The 26699-nt window shown below is 29.3% G+C and overlaps 1 protein-coding gene across 5 annotated transcripts in view; it reads right to left on the bottom strand.

Annotated features, from left to right (window-relative positions):
- LOC129912156 (innexin shaking-B) overlaps positions 1–26699 on the bottom strand; it is a 321007-nt gene that overhangs the window by 28516 nt on the left and 265792 nt on the right. The window contains exon 1 of one of the 5 annotated variants that reach the window (XM_055990289.1): positions 10000–10859. The exons of the other annotated variants lie outside the window; for them this stretch is intronic. Within the exon in view, the coding sequence (XP_055846264.1) occupies positions 10000–10359 (360 nt within the window). The 5' untranslated portion in view covers positions 10360–10859. Of the gene's footprint in view, positions 1–9999; positions 10860–26699 lie in introns of those variants that run through there. 5 annotated transcript variants of the gene reach the window in all.

The raw sequence follows: 26699 nt of genomic DNA, 5'->3' as shown, positions 1-26699 counted from the left end.
TTTATTTTTATCTTTTACAAATATAGTTGGATTTTAACAAAACTTAGTTAAAACTTACTTTTATTTTTTTTTATCTATTTTCAATTTTTTTTTCTCGAAAAAAATAAATTTTTCAATTAAAAAAAATACATACCAACAAAATTTTAGATTTTTTTTAAATTTTGTTATGCCGTGTTTTAGATTAAAACCTTTTATTTAAGACTAGCTATATAGGAAACAAGATAGAAAATATTAGGGAAATTAAAAAAAAAAGATTTTTGTAAGATCGATTTTTCAGTAAATTACAGTAGACAGACAGATTTTACTATAGAAACCAAATTTTTAAACCTTTTTATGATGCTAATAACTTTTTCGACTTTTTCGATCTGAAAACCGGATCGACAATAGTCTATTGAATGAAGTGGAGAAAAGATGGAGGAAAATTTAATTTTTGAAATTCGCGAGTTAATGACTGAGTTTTTACCAAAACTTCTGATTTTTTTCTTTCTTAAACAGATTAACAAATAAGTAAATATTGGTCAAACATTAATGAAGATAGAATTTTTGTAATACCTGAATTTCCAAAAAAAGAGTGTGTGTACACATGTACACGCGACTGAAGTTATACTTCTCATTCAGTATTATGTAAATGAATTTCATTTGATATTTTTAATTTCTATTATTAAATTAATTAATCCACACTTCGTTTTTTATATTTTGATCAAGTGAACAATAAATTAATTCTTTCATCCTCCTTGCGTCCATGTAGTTTTCAATTTATTTTGTGAAATTTACTCATGTTGTGCGGTTCAGAACGTACGGTATATGCTTAACGAAAGTAAACGAATTGCGTATAAAATATGCGATATGGTAATTTTATGGGAATTGTGTGTGCTTGAGGACTAGTAGTAGCAATATGCAACTTGCAGGGTGATGCCTCTTGGTTTTTTTTAATAGTAAATATATTTCTATTTTTTTAGTAAAATATTTCTTTTTTTATCATAAAAAAAATTCCGGTACAATCCGGTTTTTCGACTTTTTTCAAAATTCCGAGAAAATCGCGTTTGAAAGTTGGGGTAAATTTTTTTTTCGAAAAATCCCCGAATCTTTGAACGATCCTGGAAGCTAAACCGCTTGGGAGCAATTTTTGGGAGTGATGCCAAACGATAGCTTGTGTCATGGGCCTACGCTTTGCACATTGTCAGATTTTTAAAAAAATCGTCTTCCATGTTAAACCGCCACATCATGCCTATTTTTTCAGAATCGTGCCTATTTTTTTTTTACTTTTAGGTTCTTCCGGTTTGAGAACGCCTGGACCTACAGGGATGTTAGTTATACCCAAGTGTAGGTTAGAGTCCCCGCTACCTTTTGGCATCAACAATTTTATTTTCATTTTCTTCAAAATTCCGAGATATAGGCGTTGGAAGTTGGGGGCGCGAAAAAACTTCTGGGAGCTGAACGCTTTGATCTAGAGACAGGGGAGTAGTGCCATATGAAAGCTTATATTCTCAGCTAACCGATGGTGGTATAATCCGGTTTTTCGACTTTTTTCAAAATTCCGAGAAAATCGCGTTTGAAAGTTGGGGTAAAATGTTTTTTCCAAAAATCCCCGAATCTTTGAACGCTCCTGGAAGCTAAACCGCTTGAGAGCAATTTTTGGGAGTGATGCCAAACGATAGCTTGTGTCATGGGCCTACGCTTTGCACATTGTCAGATTTTTAAAAAATCATCTTCCATGTTAAACTGCCACATCATGCCTATTTTTTCAGAATCGGGCTTAACTTTTTTTTTTACCTTTAAGTGCTCTCGGTTTGAGAATCCGTATACCTACAGGGATGAGATTTGTACCCAAATGTAGGTTAGAGTCTCCGCTATCTTTTGGCATCAAACAATTTTTTTTCATTTTCTTCAAAATTCCGAGAGCTAGCTCAAAATTTGACCTAGCTCAAATTTGAGCTGAACTGTGAGCTGAGCTGAAATGTGTGCAACCCTGGCAACTTTCCACATGGAAATTACCACATGCAACATGCCATATGCAACTTTCCACATGCAACTTGCCACATGTAACTTGCCACATTCAAATTACCACACGCAACTTGCCACATGCAACTTGCCACATGTAACTTGCCACTTGCAACTTGCCACATGCAACTTGCCACATGCAACTTGCCACATGCAACTTGCCACACGCAACTTGCCACATGCAGCTTGGCACATACAACTTGCCACATGCAACTTGCCACATACAACTTGCCACATGCAACTTGCCACACGCAACTTGCCACATGCAGCTTGGCACATACAACTTGCCACATGCAACTTGCCACATACAACTTGCCACATGGTACTTGCCACATGCCACATGCAACTTGCCACATGAAACATGTAACTTGCAACGTGTTGTGTGTGTTATGTTGCCGTACTACGGCGTACTGCATTTTCAAAATACTAAAGTACTGCCTACTCCAAAGGTGAAACGACAGCCCTGCTACCCAGGGTGATCGCGTCATAATCCCTTTGACATTCTTGTCAAAAAGTAAATTTTCATATCCACCCTCCCATAAGAAGTATAACTTCAAAAAAATTTGTTTATAAAAACTGATTAGGGATGGTCGATATAAATATTTTGAACTGAAACAATAAGCTTTCAGATAATATAAAATTTATTATAAGAAATGGATTTAATGGTGTTAGAAGAAAAAAAAATTGTGCAGTTCACAAGTGAAACCTTAAAAAAATAATATTTCTTGCAAAAAAAAATTTATAAAATCTACCTCTTTTTATTAAATCAATCCATATTTTTTAAACGACAACCTATAATTAATTTTAAATCATCTGAAAGCTTATTATTTTACCTATTATGTAACGCTTCAATCATATTTCTACCATGGCTACAAAAAAAAATAAGAATTTTTTAAGACAACCATGTCGAAATTTCAAACTGAGATTACGGTACTTCATACACTGGTGGCTGCTCATCGGCAACACATCTCCACAGATATTTGTAGGCACGTACCATTGTGTGTGACATATCAAATGAAAAGTATTATTAACAGCATGCGTATTAAAGTTAAATAAAATTTGTACGTGCTCTAGATGAAAAGATATAAGGTGTTTAGAAAAAAAAACATCTTTTTACCGTTATCTCAGAATTTTGGAAATTAAATTAATTAAAATTTTGCACAATTATAGTTTATTTAATTACCTATCTACAATATAAATTTCATTCATTTACCTATTAAAACAAAAAAGTTATAACCAATTGATTTTTCGTGTCGCTTTTTCGTTTCATCTTGTTGCAAATCACTACGATACTAAAGAAGTTTTCACTTTAAAATATTTTTTTTTTTTGCTATTATTTTTATACTTTTGGCGCATTGTAAAAATTTAAGTATGGCTTAATTTATAGGAAAATTTGTAAGCTTTCAATGGTGTGATTTTTTTTCAATAAGAAAGAAAACTAAAAAATGAAAATGAAAAATTCATAATTTTTATGTTTTGTGGACTTGATGAATAATATTCAATTTAATAAAGTTTTTATGACCTGTAGTCATAAATACGTTTCGTTCAGTTACAACAGTTGGGCTCATCAGTTGGATGCTATTGTACCCTTTCTAAGGCGCAAAATTTTGGTCGATGATTACCGACACTTTTTTTTTCAAGAAACATTATTTTTTGAGGTTTCACTTCTACCACGTTTGAATTGCACACATGATCTTTTTTTTTCTTAATACAATACAAATTTTGTGTCTTTTGTTATAGTTTTAACAAAACCCTTGCTTAAAAAATTTTTTAATGAAATAAATTTAAAGTAACCTATATACAATTTCCATAGAGCAGCAATTTTCAATCGAATTTAAATTCTATAAAATTAAACAACGCCAACGTCAACGGTCAACCTCCATATACTTTCAATCTTCTGGACTTCCTCCTATCAAAATGAAAAATAAATTAGATGGAAGAATTAAGTTAACAATTAACAGATTTTAATTTCTAGAAAAATGATTGCAAAGTGTTTTTCAGTACAGGGCACAATCGTCAGGAATTTTAAAATGATTAAACAAAATTGAGGAATTCATCAACATCATCATTTGAAAACCCATCATGCTGTCCAAAAAGTTTGGATATAAATGAAGCACTGCATTTAATAACAAAACAGTTCGTTCTCTGGCGCATTTTGTATATCTAAACAAGTTGCAGTCAGTTAATTGGGCCCATGCGAAGCGTTAAGAAAAAAAAAAAAAACAACATAAAGAAAAAAAACAATGAAATAGAGCAGAATTTTAATGCATAAAGCATTTGACTCGCTTCCAAAAAATTAAATATAACATGCATCAACCTCCCCCAAAAACTATTGAGCACGACATCACTTTCGCCACGAAACCACATTCGCATATCATAATATACAAAGGCAATGGGATAGAATATAAAATACTCTCCCAATAGCCCGAGATATAAAGTTGCAAAGGCTATAACTTAAAAATAAATTAGCTTTAGAGTTTTTTAACACTGCAAATCTAAAATCCGATTTCAGTTAGCTTTTTCTTTCCATTTATTTGAGTTTTACATTTTGAGTACATTTTGCCATCAACATCTTATTTAAAAAAAAAGGCAACATTACCGCCTTGACTTTTTGCAGAAAGCTAAAATTAAAAACCATATTTTTTAATGCTGCTCACATGCAGAAATACGTCCGCCGTCGTCAGTGAATTACATTATCGAATCAGCAACAGCCTCTGAGAGTAAAACAATGTCAAAATTCTATTGTGAACGCAGTTTGATTTTCTCAAACACGCTCGTCGTTTTGTTATACTGTCTATTGAATTGATTTCCTTTTTACTGGTCGACAGGATATGTTTAAAGTTAATGTATATACGAACAGCTAAACCAAAAGAGAATAGAGTGACAATAGAATAATGTCGACGTCGAAAACTGAAACTAATGTTTTGGAAAAAAAAAAAAAAATTAAACACATGTTACAAAGTTCACCTCGTTTGACTTTCCGTTTCAATGCAAAATTTATATTATATGTAATTTATTCAATGAATTGTGTTCATGAACTGATATGTTTCGCTTTGCCAAAAAATAAGATAATTGAATAAATAGGAAAATGTAATTAGACTTATAGGTGGCTAGCCGTCAGAAGATCCATTAGGAAACTTAAAAAATATCATTAGTTTGAATTTGGAAAATGTTAAGAATTTTAAGTGAAAAGTAATTGTGATTTAGAGATTTTAAGTTCCTATAACTACATTAGGGTGGTCTAAAAAAAAATGTGTTGCAAGTAAATATGAAGAATTGAAGTATTTGAAAAATTCACCGAAAAGTAGTTATACAAAAATATTCAACCTGTTTGCTGATAGAGATGATATTTAAAAATCTTTAGAATTCGATTTCATAGGCGGTCGTCAGCTGTTTGAATTCTTCTTCTTGCATTGAATTATTTAGATTTTTTTTTCGTCATGATTATGATGAAAATGGCCCGACTTGTTAAACTCTTTTAATTTTTTAAACATTGGAGAAATAAAGAAAGGCAAATAGAATTTTGATAAAGATTTGTTTGCGAAGTGGGGCCTAGTGTCTGAAAGCGTAGTTGTTGATTGTTTTAAACCAAGTTTAAAAATGAATTGGGACTTTTATTCGCAAAGGCAAAGTGCTTGTTTTAACCCTTAGTGATGGTACCCGGGCAGAGTAATTCGTGCATCGCTATAAACATGCATAAACAGTAACCACAGTAACTAACAAGGTTCTTCAAGCAAACAGAAAATACGCTTCGGATAAAGAATGAACACGTTTTGAAGACATTTAGCTATTCTACCGGGGCAAAAATTTGTTTATAGACGTTAGAAAACAAGGACGTCACACCGCACCGGATGTCTCAAAAAAAGAAGAATATATTAGGGCTTAGTAAAGTATGATCGTTGGAATCGAGCAATTATAACTATCTCTGGAAAGACACTCTTGCAAGCGCTTAGGTAGCTGGATCAAATGCCTTGGTTTCTAACGAAACTAAGGTGCGGATTCACAAAAGAAAAGAAATAAAGGCTTAGGATGGAAGCTGCACAAGGAAAAGAGCGGCATAAAGACGGTAGAAGTTCACTTTGGTTTGCTTATAAAATAAATGCACGACCAGGTCACAAGAACTTGCTTTTATGTCAAAAGTTGTTGGGAATATTAAAACTGTTAAAAATTCATACCTAAAAGAATATTTTTAAGAAATTAAAAAAAAAAAAATTGAAAAATAATGTAAAACTTGTTTCAAGTTTACAAAAAAAAAATTAATGGTTTTGAACTCCAAACGAAGTATATGTCATTTAATTTCTTGTACGTTAACAAAGAATTAAAAAAAAAATATGTAAAATCGTTAAAGGCGCTTTTTTTTAAATAAAATGTTGTCCCTTGGTTAAACATTAAAAATAATAGGTATGCCATTATAAAGATTTATTAACTGACACAAATTAACAAAGTGTCAGAAAATTCATTGGTGCTTATTTAAAAAATTGTTTTAATAAAAAAAAAAAAAATGGTTTTTGTTGAAAATTTTTCGTAATTTTAACATAAGAGCTACTAAAAAGTGTGTGTATAAAAATTTTTATTGCAATCGGTCAATTCGTCGTAAACGACACGATATTAAGATATCAAGAATACAGTTCTGTGGAAAGTTGATACCGTTACTAACGGTCCAAAAAATAATTTTTTTTTATTTCAAAAGTACGACCACATTGCATGCATTTAAAAAAAAAATCAAAATCGCCGTTTTTTTGAGAAAAACAACCTTTGTCTTATAGCATCGTTTATTTTGTTCTTCTCCCACTGTATTTATCAAAAGGAACTTTATCATGAACATTTTGCTTGAATGCTAGCTATTTAAAATAACTTGATGTTATCACTGAATGAAAGATAGGCAAAACAATTAAATCGTTTTATTCTTCAAATTCGAACTTATTCCCCATTTACAAAAAAAAGTATTCACTTGGCATTGTATTTGCTGATATTGCTTATGTCAGTAATTCATCACATCTCACAGGTTGTTCCAGCCTAATGGATTAGTTGCAGACAGACAGAGAACTAGTGTTTACAGTCAAAGACTCGGAAATCACTTTGTTGTCTATATTTACAAAAAGCTATTATTGACTTTCATCCTTCTATACAATAAGTCGAGCGGCAATACAACCGATTGGATTTCGTTTAAGTGCACAGTTTCAAAATTTCAGCTTTGTTTTGTAATTAATTCATAAAGAAAAAAAAAATAGAAACATTTTGAACAACTAACTCTCGAAAGGGGCAGAAAAACGAAACCATAATAACAACTAGTGCCGAACCAGTTGAGAACGATACAGTCATAAATCGGGGAAACTTAAGATTCCAGAGCTATACGAGAAACATTTTCCAATTTGGATATATATCTTGATCTATTTTGGGAAACTACAATCGCATTGGTGGCATAGGTATTATATGTATAGTAAAGTATACAATATGAGATCGAACGTGTTTTTTTGAACTACATATAAAAGAGTATTGATCTCCGACATAAAGGCCATCTGCAAGTTTTGCAAAGTAATATTCAATTTATTCTTCCTAGCAATTAGTTTTTAACTAGAGAGCTCTTTAATGTTTTGATGCCTAGTTTTGATATATTCGGATGTGTCTTTATTGGTTTTTATAAAGTTTTCATTTACTGATATTTATATTTATGACAAAATTATTGAGTGATTCATATTTTACATGGGCTTTATAGAATTTATGTCTACCATCGAAACAAATTTTTACCCGATCAGGATGTTTTCTCATAAAATTTTCGATTTTTGTATAGATAGTAGATGATGGTAGTTATCTTTAAAAGCTCTTATTAAATGCATTATTTAACACCATAGGCCGAGACCTTAATAAGGCTACACGTGTGCAATATAGATATTTTTGCCAGCATAATCCGTCAATATATGTATTTTTTGTCATTTTCAAATAACAGATGAAGAGATTGTACGTATCTTGAAAACGAAATGAGACTTTTAAACACTATCATCACCCTTTTGCTTAGAATACGGATTGGGGTAAAAATCCCGAGATCGGAATCCCGAAAAATTCTATAACATGAAAAATGTACGCAAATTTGGTTTTTCGGGATTTTGGGGCATCTGGATAATGGGCTTTCTGGATTTTGGGCTTTCTGGATTTTCGATTTCTGGATTCTGTCCGTCTAACTTAGAATACTGCCCTTCTGACAGGCACCACCCGACAAACAATTTTGGTTCTATAAAGCTTTACAGCTGCAATTGTTGCTTCTGTAAAGCATTATAAAAGCAAAATTGTTAGTATTGCATACAGTAATAGTCTAAGAGCCAATGACATAATGAATCAAGTCATTTAAAGAATGTTGTGAGGTATATCAAAAGAAAGCCCTTGAAGAGTTGGACAAGAATCATTAAGTCTGGCAGCATTTTGGTGTGACCAACATGGGTTAAATTCGACCCAAATTGTAAAAAAATGAAAAAAAATTCAACCTGGTTGGGTAATTTTGTAAGTTTAATTCCTAACCGAAAGTAATTTGCATATTATTTTTTTTTTATGAAATTTGTCACACATAATATTCCTAAGAGTGTCAGCGCAAAAAGTAAGACCAAATTTCTTTGACAAAAACCTCGGTAGACAACTTTAAATGTCGAAATTTTAGGGAGAAAATTCTGTTTTCTTAAACAAGATACAGATAAACAGGACTTTTTTTTTTTGTTGTGTACCGAGGTTTTTGTCAAAGAAATTTATTGACAAAATTCACCAAAAAAATATTATGCAAATTACTTTCGGTTATTAATTAAACTTACAAAATTACCCAACCAGGTTGAATTTTTGAATTTTTTAACACTATGGCCGAATTTAACCCATGTTGGTCACACCGAAATGCTGCCAGACTTAAGGATTCTTTTATAACTCTTCAAGGGCTTTCTTTTGATATACCTCACAACATTCTTTAGATGACTTAACATCTTTCATTTTTGTCACACCTTTGGGTCGAATTTAACCCATGTTGATCACACCAAAATGCTGCCAGACTTCACGATTCGTGCATTACTCCCCAAGACACTAACACTGGTCTCCAAAGAAATCTTACTTTTAATAAAACTATATTATTTCTGTATAGAATTTTGTTTTGATGATTCAAAATCTTAAGTCAGAATGGCTCAAGAAAGTCAGGTTTTTAATATACATATTTCCGTTCAAAACCCACAAAAACCCGCTTTTTTCCTTTTTCGAAGCAATATTTGTACGTAAGGTAATCTTTTTCAATTTATGAATTGAAAAAATTAAACATTTTGAAAATAAAATTCAATTTGGTAAAAAATGCTTTTATTATTCTATCTATTATTTTTTTTTTTTTTTTTGGTATCAAAAATTTCGATAACTTTCCTATCAATTTTCATAAAAATTTTGACCATGTTAAGGTTAACCTGTCAAATATGCTTTAAGACAAACATTAAATAATTAAAAATAATAATAAATTTCAATGTTCAACAAAATTGAATATTATTTTTTTGTTTTTACTCAAATTTAACTTTTCAAGATGATATTCAAATTCGTGCCTGTAGTAAATCTATGACGTCACAATTTTATAATTTAGTAAATTAAAAATTTTAGCTTGGAATATATAGGTAAAGTAATTAAGAATAAAAAAAATGTTTAAAAGCCCCTGCTTTTTGACATTTTGCAAATACTTTTTTAATTTTTTGCAGAATTTTGTAAAACAGAATTTAGAAAAGCATAATTTTGAAATAAAGCATAATTTTCAAAGCATAATTTTGAAAAAGGAATTTTAACACTGGCAGAATTTTGACTCCAACCCATTATTGAATTCAGAAGAGAAAATTTAAAATTTTATAAAAGTTTAAGAAATATTTTTTTTTAATAATATTTTTTAAGGAAGTTATAGTTTTTTAATATTTTTTTATTTGTTACAACTTATTTTTTAACTTTTGTTAAATCAATTAAAAGAACTAATAATAAATAATAATAATAAAATTTACCAACCTGAAAAAATAGGCAAAAACACACCCATTGATAATATTTATAATGTTTTTTCTCGTGATCTTCGCCCTCAGAGTTTCCAATACCTGGATAAGGCACAGCAACACCCAACTTTTTGTGAAAATGAGATTTTAGCGTGTACGTCGAATGTATCCAACAATATGTATTTAAAACATCTTCCGGTATATCTTTTGTATGAACGCAATCAATTGGATTGCCAACATACTGTCGTGTTGTTATTATCAATGAAAATGCCATAAGTACCATCACAGTGATTGAATAATGTAAGCGAAATACTGGTGAATCGGTTTTAATGTGGCTGACCTTTACAAGGTTTTTTAAACCACGAAATATATCTAACATTTTTTTTATATACTACCGTAAAGGGTGTTTTATTTATAACCCCAACAATATTGTACCCGTAGTGTTGAGTTTAAATATTGCTGTTATATACGTTTGTTTGTTTTTTGATTTTTGTTGTAATGTATTTTTAGGAATATCCGAAAAACACTATAATTTTCATATTACTAACAACTACACGGTTTTTGTTGGAATTTTCTTTTTCTTGCCACTTGATGTTGTCGAGTTTCCATAGTTTGTCTTTGAAGGCCTCTGAGATCCTGTCTCCTGTCCGGTGGTGGTCCAGGCCAGTGACTAAAGGTAAATATCGAATTCGAAGTAAAATTTTCGAATAACGTTCGCATTTTATTGAAATCAATTAAAGGAAAATAGAACTAATCACGCTTTGATATTCTTGATGTCTTCTGTAAAGCACTTCATTTTTAAGGCACATCCAAAATTTGTAATTTTTTTTATAACGGAGCACTTTTATATTTTTGGCAGATTTTTCAACTATTTATGAGATACATTGATATTTAAAAATAAATTTTGATTATTTGTTTAAAAAAAAAACTTTATATTGTTCCAAGTTCAATGACTAATTAATTTATTTTTACAAATTGACAGTTGGTTTTAAGGACGACGAAATTTTTAAATAAAAAAAAAATGATATAAAACAATACAACAATGTTTAATGTGGGCGAAAATCTATTGTTAAATTTTATTTTTGTTTTATCTTTTAGCTATTTTGTGTTATTTTGAAATGAAATCGTCATCTGTTATCGTATTTTGTAGAATATTATAGGTTACAAAATAGTGCAAAAAAATAGGTAATAGGCATCTAATACGGATATGAAATTTTTGCAAACACTTATTTTTTAGAGATTTATAGGTGTAAGAAATTCGAATAATAGAGGAAATTGGGGTATTATGGTATACATGTTTGTTTTTTTAACCTCACCAGAAATTTAGTAAACGGTTTGCTCCCAAATTTTGTTGATATCCACATAAAGAAATAAGCTTTTCAATTCCCACTTTTCGGCTAAGTAATGTGGTACACCCTGTCGTCTAATGTGGTATACTATACCACTTAACCCATATAATGTTTTTTTTTACATTATTTTGAATGAAAAAATTAAATATTTAAATAAATTTTGATTTGAAATAAGTAAAGTAAAATAAAAAAAAGTAATAATTAATGGACAAAAGAACGTTCTTGGCCTTATGTAATGAAATAAAAATTTTTATCTGTGGAAAAATTATGTGCATGAAGAAAAAAACAAATAATGCACTCTTTCAGCCCTATTCCGCTAATGTCTACCCGACAAACAATTTTGATTACATATCGCTTTAGAGATGCTAGTGTTGCTTCTGTAAAGTATTATAGGAGCAAAATTGCTAAAAGGGTAATTTGGTATACTATACCACAATAGCCCATGACAAGTATAACACATTAGCCAAAACATAATAGCTGAACAAAAAATTTAATAAAATATAAAATAATTTAGTTATGACAAAACTACTTTCACTTTCTTCTAGCGCCAAATATTTAGGTGTAATTTTGGACACTAAACTGAGCTGGAAGCTTAATATAGAAGAGCGGGTTAGAAAAGCGAGCATTGCTTTCTATGCCTGCAGTAAAACCTTTGGGAAAAAATGGGGTCTTAAATCAAAAATGATTCTATGGACTTACACAGCGGTTGTACGACCCATTCTTACCTACGGCGCCATTGTTTGGTGGCCTGCACTCAGTAAAGCTTATAACATCAACAAACTTAAGAAAATCCAGAGAACAGCAAGCGTAGGGACGACTGGAGCCCTCCGGTCGTGCCCCACGGAGGCTCTAAACGTTCTCTTGCACCTCTTACCCATAGACCTTCATATCAAATACCAGGTCTCTTGTAGCGTTTTAAGGCTAAAAGAAACAGGTAGTTGGAAGGCAAAATCTTTTGGTCACAGTGACACAACAAATTTAATACCATCGGATATGCTTCTGACACCCACGGACTACTGCACCCCTATTTTGAATACTGTAATGAATTGCAAGGTCAGCTTCCCGTCGAGATCAGACTGGGAAGAGGGCATTGTGACGAGAGGCTTCGACACCTGCATTTTCACTGATGGCTCAAAAATGGACTGTGGGGTCGGTTCGGGTGTCTACTATGAATCCCTCAATATCTCAAAATCCTTTCGACTACCAAACTTTGCAAGTGTATTCCAAGCGGAATTGCTGGCAATTAAAGAAGCTTGCAAATTACTTAGAGTATATCCAAATCAAAACCAAAATATAGCTATACTAACAGATAGTCAGGCAGCTATAAAAGCAATTGCTTCGGTCACGACATCCTCCAAATTGGTTCAGCAGTGCAGAGAGGAACTCTCATTGCTGAGTGAAAGCCTCACAATCACTCTCATCTGGATCCCAGGTCACAGTGGTTTTGAAGGCAATGAAAAGGCGGATGAACTGGCCAGGCAAGGATCAGCCCTTCATGAGTCACTAGCAGAAATAGTCAACATTCCCATAGGAGTCATGAAGGGCGATATCTTCTTAAAATACCTAACAAAAGCTAACAATAGGTGGCACAACTTGACTAGCTGCGTCATATCCAGAAAAATCTGGCCCACCTATAATAAATCCAAAACATATGACCTAATCTCTAGACCCAGAAAAGATATTAGCAGAATCGTTGCGGTGTGTACAGGACATTGGCCGATAGGGGAACATGCAGCAAAGTTGGGTATACCGCACAATACCTACTGTCGCAGCTGCTTGGACCAGCAAGAAAAAGAAACGGTCTACCATTTCCTATGTCAATGTCCCGCCCTTGCTAGGAATAGAGCACTCTCTCTGGGGAGCGAATTCTTTAATGTCATAGATAACATCTCAGAATCAAAGATCAAAGACTTGATCTCGTTCCTAAATGCAACAAAGTGGATTTAGGACTGCCTAACACTTGTTTTTCCCTTTTTTTAAAAACCAATTAAAAAATGTATTTCAAATAAATCCAATTATCACTCACAGGTTTCATAAGTTTTGGTATCAAAACGGCGCATCCTGCGCTAATTGGGTCAATCAAACATGGTTTGCCTTGACCGCCATCTCTACCTACCTACCTACCTATGACAAAACTAACAAATGTATCACATAAATAACACTTGTACTTTGTTTCGAAAAATCAAATCCCGCAGAAAAAAAAACAAAACTAGTCCAGACACAAGAACTTTGCTTTCAGTTGAAAAAAAACTCGACTGCATCTAATTTTGAATTTTGAATATTTCTATACAAAAAAATATTTAATGGACACATTTTGCATTGATTATTTTTTTCAATGCAGAACATTTTTTATTTGCAATAATTTTTTTGTTTTTAATGCAAATATTTTTACTTGCAATACAAATTTTATTTCAATGCAAAATATTTTTCAGTAGCAATAACATTTCATTTCACATTTTCATAATGCAAAATAATTTTTAGTGAGTTAATATTTTTTTAATGCAAATATTTTTCAGTTGGAATACATTTTTTTAATGCAAATTTTCTTCAGTTGCAATAAATATTTTTTTTAATTTCAAATTTCTTCTTGTTCAAAAAACATTTAAAATAGATAGAAACATAACAAAGTAATTTTTAACAAAGTTTTGTTAAAATCCAACTATATTTATAAAAGATAAAAATCAAAAAATCGTGTTTTTGCATTTTTTCTCAATATTTTTGAGGTTATATAAAAAAAATGATTTGAGTAAAAGTTGTAGACACTTTTACTATCTACAACTTTTGCATTTAATTTTTTTCGATAGGAGGTCTACTTTTGACAGAAATCGTAAAAAAACACAATTTTTGACATCTACCCCACTTTTTCGACCACCGAAAGGGGTTGGCCTTTCCCACAAATTTGTTTGTGGGCAGTTTATTTTTCTCTTTTCATATAGGTATCATTTATTCTAAATTTTTCCACAATTCTTTTGCTGCTAATAATTTTCTCAACTTTTGCTCTCTGAAAACCGGATTGGCACTGGTCTAAGGTTCCTACATCTGAAATAAAAAAAATTGTTTTGTACTGTTATTAACGGTACACTGAGGGAAAAAATAAATTGAAGTTGAAACGTCGTTGTTTCAAAGTTGAACTACTTCGATTTACGTGACTTTAAGATACGAAACCATCAAAAATTAACCTATTTTCCATGTTGAATTGCACCCTTCTTCGTAAATTAAATTTAAAAATATTCTATAGAGAATTTTAAATAAAAACCCTTAATATTTTAATTAACTGAGTAAGCAATTTCATGCAACCGAGTCGTGCATTTTTGTTTTATGAAATCAACTCAAATTCTCTCCCCTCTTCAATTTAATATTCTTACACGCCAAAAATGGAAGTTTATTAACTAATAATTTTGTTTCAAATACGAATGGTATTTATGAAGTGTTACAGTTATAAAAATTCAAAAACGATCATTTTAAGAAAAAGTTTATTTACAAATAATTGTCTGCGGTTAATTTCATAAGGTTTTCAGTTTTTTTTTTATTTCTTTTGAAGTTTTTTTCTGAGAAACGATGTTCTCAATATTTTGTACATGTTCAAAATTTTATGATTGCCACTTTATAAGCAAAAGAAGGCATACAAAAATTTTCTATAAAAACATTCTTTGCTATGTGCAATTTATCTTGAAAATATTTTCAAGGTGAAGCCTTCTGATGTTTTGTTTTGTTATTTTATTCTTGTTATGTTTTTTTTTTGTGTGTTGTTTGTAGATAACAATAGTCAATCACTTCCACTTGATATAAGAAAATTCTTGCTTTTGCTCTTAAAATTACTTAAAGTTTTAATTTTTCTATATATTTTTTTTTCTTTAAAATAACTTGTTGAATCTGATCCAATAAATTATCAAATTCTAAATTCAATAAATTGGCTAAGCATCAGCAAATCAAAAATTACCCATCAATAAATTAATTAAAAACAAAAATAAGAAACATTATAATTTTTGGCGACTAAAGCATCACAAAATGTTCTTTCATACCAAACACATTGTGTGTACTTGAATAATTTAATGATGTTTAAATATGAACATTAAACACGTGTAAAAGTTCATTAAAATCCGAAAAGTAAACATTTACGACGGTGTTTTCAATTGATTATGTTCTGAGAAAAGAATAATCAAAAGAACATAAAAATCGAAAGTTAAAAATTTAACTCAAGAATATTTAACAATTTTTGATTCAACATTATTTTTGGAATGTTGTGTGCATTTAATTTAAGGATTGATAATCATAATAGGAATTTAAATACAATTTTTGGAAATGAAGGTGAATACTTTGGAATAGCTAACTGTTATGAAAGCAAACAAAAATCAACTTTCCCTTAATTTTGTCGAATGCCTTCGAAGAAATTTCAAAGTCATTCGGTCTTAATTTATGATTCGGTTCCTTAAGACAATATCAGTTTCATACCTTATAAACTGGTAAGAGGGTTAATTATTTCAGATTTAGGTGGGCTATATTAACGTCTTGGTTTTCTACGAAAAAATGTTACTCATACACCACAGTGACCATCAATAGGTTGGAATAAACACTCAAATAACCTTTCTTATAAAGGTCATTTTAATATAAAATAAATTGCACGACTGGGGTCGCACGTACTTGCTCTTATGCTTAAAGTAACTATAATGTTAAAGCTTTTTATTCAAGAAATTTAAAATTAAAAGTAGTATAAAAAAATTAAATCTGTTTTTATAATTAATTAAACCCCGTTTTAAATTATCTTAAAAAAAAACAAATATGCCATTTTATTTCTTGTATAAAAAAGTATTTTTAGAAAAAAATTTTCGAAAATTGTAGGAGCCGTTTTTTAAAAAAATAATTTTTTATATATAAAAATTTTTTAACATTTTTCAAAAAAAAAGTTGGTATGCCATTTTGAAGAAATATTTAATTTACACATAAAAACTAAATTTCAAAATTTTTCATTGATCCGTTTTCAAAAAATTGATTTTTCAAAAAAAAATTTTAAAATATTTTTTAAAAAACCAAAAATGCGTTTTTTGAAAATTTTCTAAAATTTTAATATTATCTTTACTTACACACTTTTGTATAAAAATTTTCGTTGAAATCAGGTTAATTTTGTACGAGATATTCAGAAACCAAAAAAACCGTTCTATGACAGGTACCGTTAATAACGGTACAAAAAATATTTTTTTTATTTAAAAAGTTGGCTCTTATGTGTAATACTACACATAAAAATTTTAATCAAAATCGTTAGAGCCGTTTTTGAAAAAAATTAACTTTTCTATTTCCGTTATATTGCAGGTACCGTTAGTTTTGGTCATAAAAAAAAAAATTTCAATTTCCCCTCTAGGGAATCACCAAAAACTGCTAACTACCAAGTTTGAAGAAAATCACTTCACTCGTTTAGGCTGTAGCTCGAGGTATATACAGACAGACAGACAGACAGAATTGCCGAACCCACTTTTTTTTCATTCTAAATCATCGTAATGTCATGTAAAATTGTTATCCCGAGTTCGATTTTTTTTACTACCACCTTAATTTTTTTTTAAAGAAAAAATCTAAGTTTTTTAGAACTTTAGGGTAAAAAAAAGTAAAATTAAGAAAATAATTTTACTTTATTATTATTTTATTTGAACATTTTTCTTTGTTTGATACCTTAAAACTTAATATTTTTCTTGAAAAAATTATAGCACTCATTTTTATGCTGAATTTCTTTGTTTAATCGCCAAATATCTATCCTGACAACAAAAAAAAAAAATTTAGAAATGTGAAAAGCAGGGATGGAACCTTAAACAAATGGTTCATTAAGTGTTACGGTAGGTATTGAGTCATCATTATGTCGTATTTAATTCAAAGAATATGAAAAACACTTATTTATTACTATTTTTTTTTTTTTTGTTATTAAAATTCCAAATGGTCTAACTTTTTTTCCATCTTAAAACTTCAAAATAAATTATAAGTCATAATATTTATAAAAGGCTTTTTAAAATATTCCTCAGACATATCTAAATCTATTTAAAGGTGAACTGAACTAACCAACTAATTATCTAGTAGAAGGTCATAAATAAATTGTTTTATATATCACTGCTTCATTAAGAGTTAATGATGTTTGTTTTGAGGAAATAAATAAAGAAATACAAATTATTGAGTAGGAAATTTCTTATGATTTTGTTTTATAGCTTTCCATACATAAACCACCAGCAAGATTCAGTAAAAAAAAGATCTTTTCACAGCACGCGATTCTTAAATATACCTTTCTATTTCTATAAAAACCTCTTTACGATACTTAAAGTACAATTACTTTTCAAATTATTCAAAACAAATCAATCTTGTGGTTGCTCTATTTTCTGATCTAACATTTTCAAATTATGTTCTCATAATGTGAGAGAAGTTTTTTAACCTACACCTGAATCGGGCCATATGATTCATAAAAAAAGAATACAACACAAAAGAGAAAAAAAACCACACATCTGGTTAAATTAAATAAATTTTTTTTATCAGATAATGAAAAAAAAAAATCTCATATTTTTGCTTTCTGAATCAGCATCACTGTTTTTAGCCATAATAACTCAGCAACAATAATACTCTTCTGCAAACTAAGTTATTTACTCTTGATGCCCGTGTTTTGTTTAATAGCTCATTTGTTTATTTTTAATTTGCAAAAAAAAAAAAAATTTCTTCAATATTTCTGTCAATTTGAACAAAATAGTTTGACAAATTTCGTCAAACATATTTCAACACCTTCGATTGTATACAAATAAATATGAGATATTCAAGAAATAAATTATTTTAATTTTTTTTTGTATTTTGAGGATATTTTTATTTTGTTTTTTTTTTTTTTTTTTTTTTTTTAATCTAGGGTAATTTAAATCGTAGAATGCCTCGTGATTAAAATAAAATTAATTTATATAATCTAATAAATTGTGTTGATTAACTAAACACATCAACACGTGATATGTTTTATGACTTAAATTTCAACCACATAATGTATTAAGCTACTAATATGAAAGTCCAATGAGTCAGAAAATTTTGAAGGATAGAAAATAGATCATTCTTACACATTCCTAAAAAAAAAAAACAAATTGAATTTCAGATTTTGTCAAATACATTTATACGAAATTAATTGCAACTAGTGAAAAAACGAAAAAGGTCACTCTGGATATTCTGTTTAGAGAGATTTATTTGAAAGAATCAAATAGAAGATTTTTTTTCAATTTGTTGTTAGTCTATCTAATATTTATGAGATAATAACACAAAATAATAAATAAATTGATAAAAGTTTTTTTTTTTCAAGCATATTCTTACTTATTATGTGGGCTATATCTTGAGCGATAGATAATGAAAAAAAAAAAAAAAAAAAAAAAAAAACAGAAAAACCGGCACCTGAACGCCAATTAAAAAAGTTAGAAATATTACAAAATCTTTTTTGGATTACCGCAAAAGTTTAGTGGCAAATGAGTCAAAACATTTTAAAAATTGTTTTTTTTTTAGAAGAACATTTTTGACAAAAAAAAAATCTAAATCTTTTTGAAACTGGTTAATGAATTGCATTGTAACAATAGTTTTATGTGTCGATTAATATTTCTTTTTTAATGACGTACTCAGTTTCGTTTTTAAAAATGCTTAGGTATATGAAAAAACTATATTTAATTTAGTAATTTTCAAAAAATTTTGTATAAAAATTCATTTAACATTTAAACAAACAGTCTATGTAACCTTAATAGTTTCAATAATGTTGCTTTTCAAATTTCGTCAATTTTGTCTGTTTTTTTTTTACACTTTTAAGTATAGCTGTAGCAAATCGTATGTATTCGTTACTTAAATGCGGGTATTCACTTCAGTAACGAGTAACGAAACGTTACTTTCTAAACAGTATCGTTGCTCGTATGTTTCGTTACTGGGTACTGAAGTAACGAAACATACGAAACGTACGAGATACGAAACATACGAGTAACGACGCGATTCCAGTTTCAATACTAAATCCGATGTAAGAGATACGAAATGAAGTGTTACACTCAATTTGTCGCATTTCGCATCTCGTGTCGGTATCGTAACCATAGTCAGAATGCTAACTAAAGATAATTATCTGGAGTTTACTTTTGTCTCGATTAAAACATTAGTGCCAAGGTTCAAAATTCATTGTGTTATCGATAATTTATACAGAAATATCAAAAGATACGTTTTTGTATTTTCTCTATTTAGCCGAAATATGTATATCCACGACGCAACCAATCTGTTTATAGCCTTGGTGTTAATGGTATTGATATTTAGCTTAAGAATGTACAAAAGTTTTTTGGTTTTTCAAAAAACTAGTTTATTTTCGGTGCAAAATTTTCAACACAAAAAAAAAACAGAGAAAACGAGGTTTGAAAATCACTCTCAATAGAAAAAATAAATGAAAAATTGTTCGATATGGTTGTATTGAAGTGTTAATATTTCGAGATCTGCGCTTTGTACTTTTGAAATAAAGGTCTCTAAAGAATTGTGATAAGATTACTGAACTAATATAAACAAAAAATTACCAAAGTTTTGTCGAAAAATTTGGAAAAAAATCAAAAAAGTTTCCACGTTTGATTAAAAAAAAAACGAAAAAAAGAATGCCGCAACTAATTTTAATGTTTATGACCTTAAAATGTAGCTTAGATTATAGAAATTGTTTTTGGTTTTTTTTTTTTTTCAAAAACAAAAATATACCAATGTACCTACGAAACATACTTAAAATACCAAACATACGAAACGTATCAAATACATGAAATATACGAAATGTACGAAGCATGCGAAAGTAACGAAAGTAACGAAAGTAACGAAACATGCGAAACACGCGAAACATACGAAATATGCGAAAAATGCGAAACATACAAAAGTAACGAGTAACGATATTATTGATGCGGGTACTAGTATCAAAAGTAACGTATACATGCGGGTACTCATTTTGTCGTTACTTTTACAGCCCTACTTTTAAGCACAATTGGTTTATTTTGTCCTTTAGGTGGAACTTTTCCCATTTTTGTCCATGTTTCTTGAATATTGACTCTCATGATAACTAAAATCTTTCAACATCGAAGGATCAAGATGCACAAAAGTGCATTTTATCAATTATTAATTCGATATCATTAAATCTGTCGACACAAAAAATTGTGGCATAACTGTATGAGTTTTAAATAAATCCTGCAAGATCGATCAATGGTAGGTACACTGAAAGAATCTTTTTTCAGAAAATTTATTAAAAAAAATTACCTTTTTTTTAATCCGAAAAATATTTTTTTTTTTTTAAATTTTTCTACTTAATTAAATTATAGTTACTAACGCCTTTTTATATAAAAATTTTAATTAAGATCGATAGTTTCTGTTAGAAAAAAGTAAGACATCAAGAATGAGGTTCCATGGCAGGTATAGTTAATAAAAGGGCCCAACAAAATATTTTTTTATATGAAAAGTATGACCTCAGTCCAATATTGCAATATTGGAAAAATAACTTTTTCCATTTTTGTCATATATGGCAAGTACCAATAGTTAATTTTAAATTTTCTACATTTTTGGACCTCAAATATCTTTTTTGTAGAACGTTCAATTTCCTACAAGAATATGTAAAGAAATTTGCTAAAAAGTCAATTAATACAAAAATGATTTTTTCATAGTAGAAGGTTGATGTAAAAATGGAAAATTGCGAAGCGGAGGCCCTTCCCATTAATATAAAGAGCTCATATTTGGTGTGTATAGTATATTCTAAAGGTGTCTAGCAATCGATTTTTCGGAGTACAAAATCAATAAAAAAGGAATTTCGATTTTTTGGCCCACCTTAACCTACACATTCATAGTTTTTTTAGAACTTTTCTATAATCGTTTTATTCTCCACTCTAAAAACCGTAATTAAAAAAAAAATAGCAATAATTCAAAAACAAAAGCGTGCCCCTATGACCGAATCAATCTTTAAATGTCTTTCAGATTCCTTAAATTTTTCCTTAATGCTTATTAATTTATGACTTGAGTGGTTTGCTCATATTTTTTTTTTTTTTTTTTTTTACGAATATCAACAAAATATAATAACGACAGGATCAACAAAATACTATAAAAATGAAGGAATAAAATCAAAATTTGTATCTTTTTATGATCCCATAAAACAAAACAGTAAAATAGTAAAATTAAAAAAAAAAAAACAATAATTCCAAAAATATTAAAAACTCTTTAAAACAACGTGCCTTAACACATCAATTTTTTTTTTTTAATTTAATTAGGTCAATCAACTTGGAAACATAAAAAAATTCTCATTTAAACTCTTTCGTAAATTACAACATGCTATATTATGATTGTTTTGTTTCTTATTTCAAAAAACAGTTTTTTTTTTCATTAATTTCTCCAAAAATTATATTGTTTTGTTAGGTTTGAAATAAGCGTCTTCTTCAAACGTGCATTTTTTTTTTAATTTCTTTCCGGGAAATTCCCTTTTACACGCAATCATCAAAGTTTTGAGATAAATTCGAAAACACGTCTATGTTAAACACTGGATGCATAAAAATGCTCTCTGTATATTTTATATCGAATATAGGATTTATCCGAAATGATTCAATTTCACGGTTCACAGAAATAACTTAATGAAATAAACTTTTTTTTTTTTGTTGTTGTTTTCTATTTCACGTTTAATATGTTGTGTGTGTTTTTTGTCAGCCGCCCGACGCCATCATCGCCACTGATGACGCCTTCGTCATCGTTGCCACCGCAAAATAGAATCATGTGGCCTTTTCGAATGCCATTTCACAAGATCGTTGGGTTAAAATTGAATTAAATATAAAAATATAAACATTAAAAATTAAAATCAACATTTAGTGGGAAACAACAAAAAAAAAACAAAAAACTAAATTTGAGAAACTAAATGTCATCATGGTATTTTTTTTTTTTTTTTCAAACAACAAGAAAACTACATGTTTCACAAACACACAACATATTTGCAAGGTTATAATAAATTATTAAAATAAACAAATTATTTAATTAATTTAGATCAGAAAAAAATGCAATTACATATTTTTTTTTTCAAAAAATTTAAAACAAATCACAAAAATTTCGGAATCAAGAAAAAGTAAAAAAAGTTCTCTTAATCAGAACCAAAAACGGAGGAGGCCCCAATAACGTGGTGCGTGCGGATGCGGATACTCCATCGGGAGTTGTATCTATCGAAGAACTGATGATGTTTTGCTAAGATTTTTTTGTTTTATTTATAAACTCGAGCACGATCGTATAATATTGAGAGAGAGATTTGAGACGGTTCGGTATAAATTTTTTTTTGGTTAGTCCAAGATACGCACGCTCCAACGCCGAAATAAACACTGATTCTGGCCCAAAGAATCGCGTCCGTATCCATAGAGCAACCAGCTAGAACGGTTCTATTTATTTTGCGGCAGCCAGCAGACTTATTATTCTCTTCTGGCCTCTATGGAGGCTTCTGTGATGTGCTGTGCTGATGCTAAAGATGCTGCTGAACAATCGATGATGTTGATGTTATCTGTCTGTTGTTGCCTGCAGTTTTAGTGTAAATCTCACTCAACGTGTGTTTTTTCTGAGTGAAGATGGTGAATTTTGATTTTTTTTTTTCTTTTCGTTTTTGGAACAGCTGAGCGACATAATAATTTTTTTTTTTGCTGTTTTGTTTTGCATTTGAAAGTATATAGAGATAGAGCTCTAATATGAATTGCCTAGGATATAACTATGGCGAGAATGTAGTTCCTTCCCCACTTCCCGGTCATATCTTCTTCATTCATTATAATATTCGTGTTGTTTACATGTCCTTTTGAATACAAATATGAGTGACATGGGCGGTTTGATGTTTAGAGAGGAGAAGAATCTATTGAAAGGGCTCTACTGACGTTATTTTGAATTTCTATTTGATAACATGTCGAATTTCCAAGGTTTTATTAATATGAGTAGTACCATACCGATAGTCAATCAGAAAGTTTTACACATGTTTTTTTTTTTTATTTTTTTAAATTGAACTGTTTAGTCAATTATATTGAAAAATAAAAATAAAAGGCGATTTCAAGAAAGTAATTTTTCTCGTAGTTAGGTAAATATGCTAAAAATGTTCAAGTATTGGTTAATATAAAAAATTGGAAAATGTGTGATTTTAGAAATAATAAATTGAGTTTTTTTATAAAACGATTAAAACTACCTACTTTATTAACGTTTTCGAGACCTTAGAAAATTTAAGATTAATGGTACCTATACGGGACAAAACTGAAAGAAAAAAATTTCGTTTTTTTAAGATTTCAGATCGTTTGGTGCAGACTAGTTTTACAAAATATAATAAATGTCTATTCCTGTTGCTATTAAAGATATTTCCAAAAATTTCCGTTAAAGATAAAAATTAAAAAAACCAACCCCTTGGTAATTGCAATTCTGGCTCAATATTTTTGTTGTTAAATACAAAAATTATCTAAATAAAAGTTGTAGACAGCTTTTTTTTAAATTTTTTTGTAAACTAAATTTTTTTTTTCGAAAACAATAACACACATCAACAAAAGTCCTTCAATTTTTAATCTTTTGATTTTTATTATGACTGATAACTTTAAAAGGGATTAAAAATACACAAGGCGTTGTTATTTTCTCGAAAATTAACATATTTGTTAGTTAGTCTTGTATGGATCGACTATTTTCTTTTTATTTTTGTACTTATTTTAATTTTTTTCCAGCAAAATATAATTACTTGCTATAGGGCAAGTTTAGGATTAGAAAAAAAATCGAACTCAAGATAACAATCTTACATGAGATTACGATGATGGTGAATGCCAAAAAAGTGGTTCTGGCGATTCTGTCTGTCTGTCCGTATATACCTCGATCAACAGTCTAAACTAATTAATAGATTTTCTTCAAACTTGGTAAACAATATTAAGTGATTCCCTAGATGAGAACTTGAAATTTTATTTTAGAACCAAAACTAACGGTACCTGCCATATTATAACGGATATAGAAAAGTAAATTTATTTCAAAAACAACACTAACGATTTTGATTAGAATTATTGTGTGTTATTTTACAAATAAGACCCAACTTTTTAATTTAAAAAATATTTTTTGAACCGATATTAACGGTACCTACCATAGAACGTTTGTACAAATTTTTTTGAGAACCGATCAGTGAAACATTTTGAAATTAATTAATTATTTGTTCAATATGATAGGCCATATCAAATATTTTTTTTGAAAAATATTATAAAATTTTTATATTTTTTATAAATTATTTAAAAAAAAAAATTTTTTTAATCCAAAAATATTTTTTTTCTTAACTTTATTTCTGATTTATATTAAAACTTAATATAATATATAGAAATATATATAAAAAATTATGTTGAAATACAATTATTAGTAGTTTGGCAGAAAATCAGATTTTAAAAACGGTAACAGTTACCGTTAATAATGATTTAAAAATAAAAAACAAATGTTATCAAAAGATAGACCTTGTTTAAAAACTAACATACGAACTTTTTTAACAAAATCGTTGGAGCCGTTTTCGAGAAAATTAAACTTTTCCGAAATTAGTATAAGACAGAGAAACGGATGGACCGATTGTCTTCAAACTTGGTATGTAGCATTATTTGGCGGTTTTTTAGATTAATTTTTCTTTTTAGCAAAAATAACGGTAGGTACTTGTCATATACCAATTTAAGCAATGTTGAAATTTCTCAAAAACAGCTCCAACCTCCAACAATTAAAAAAAAAAAATCAAATGTAAGCTCCAAGACAAGATCTATCTTTTAATGAATAGAACCGTTTTTTTTTTTAATCCGATTTTCTCCGAAACTACTAATTCGATTTCAACGAAACTTTTTGTAAAAAAGCATTTATATAATTTTAATATAAGCCAAAAATAAAATTTTGAAAAAATTGATTTTTTGATTTATAAAAAAATTTTTGAAATTTTTTTTTGAAAAATCTAATTTTTGAAAACCAGACATTGAATTTTTTTGAAATTTTGGTTTTAGATTTTGATTTGCGATTTCTACAAAATGGCATTCCTATTTTATTTTAAACCTTTTTTTATATAAAAAATTATTACGTATTTATAAAAAAAAAAATTAAAAATCGGCTCTAACGATTTTGAAATTTTTTTCTAGAAATGCATTTTAATAAAATGAAATGAAATGCTTACTTTTTCTTAGGTCAGAAAGTCTAAATTTTGGTTGGTCCTTTAAACTTCAATAAATTTCAAAATTCCTTTAAGGTACATATGTATTTCGAGTATCCAGACACCAAATTACTACTCTGAACGTAGTTAAAATTTAAAATTTTCATCGTACTACTACGGCCATGGCCAATGTTAAAGAGAATGGCAGACAACAAACAAACACCCTTGTGCAAGTTACAACGTATAGGCAGGCATTGGTAAAATGGTCGATGAGACGATGACGAGCCCACATCTGAAGCACAAGAATATAAAATGCAAGTGTGGCAAAGAGGATAGTTTATTCATACACACCACGACCATCGTATACCATCGCCAAAGCAAAACAAAAGACATCTTATTATGTAGAGCTTTCTGTGTTAATAACGAAATTTGGAGAAGTAAATATATTTTATTGTTGTTGTAAGTATTTTTTGATTCTCATTCAAAAAAAAAGGAAATAAACAAAATAAAAAACAAAATGCGTATCTTCTCCTATATTCTATATTTTCCAGTTCAAGCAAAGATTCTAGAGTAGGCAACAAGTATGTGAAATGTAACCGCATTGTTATATTGCTTTCTTTTACAGAAAAACAGGAAACAAGGATCAAGAGAATATACCTACACACCCAGTGCCGTTTTGGTATCACTATAAACAAAAGAATATGTCAGTTTTGTGATAATAATTAAGATTTGCATGCAGTCCTTCGTGCAATGACCAAAAACTGCATTATGTCATAGACAATTTGTCTCTATGCATATGAGCATTTTCACAAACAATGGATCAAGTCAGGACGATTTTCTATGGCGATGTTGAATATAAGAATGTGCGATGCGTACGAAATGGAAAACATCATCTCGTCCAGAACGAGGGAAGCCCCTTGAGGCGATGTGATGCTCCGTATATGTATTTATTAAAGTGTTGACAGTCTTAAAGCCAGTAATCATAGCGGTTATGAGAAATTAAAAAGGACTTGATTGTTTAAAGGTTTTTTGTTGGGTGAAAAGATTTATTTTTTCAAGATTTAAACGGATGTATTCGTAGACAGTTTAAAGCAAGGGTGTTATTTTTGAACTTATGATTTAAGTTATTAAATAATATCATTTAATTATATAAATAAATTTGTACATTAAAAAATTTTTTAAATCAATGAATGAGTTTGATTTAAAACCATCTTATAAATCGATGATCGCCATCGGCTGCCTGCACAAAAAGAT

Source organism: Episyrphus balteatus, chromosome 2 (genome assembly GCF_945859705.1).
Source record: "Episyrphus balteatus chromosome 2, idEpiBalt1.1, whole genome shotgun sequence".
In the NCBI taxonomy this organism is placed as follows: Eukaryota; Metazoa; Arthropoda; class Insecta; order Diptera; family Syrphidae; genus Episyrphus; species Episyrphus balteatus.
Note: the sequence above shows the minus strand (reverse complement) of the source record. Positions and strands in the feature narration are given on the sequence as shown.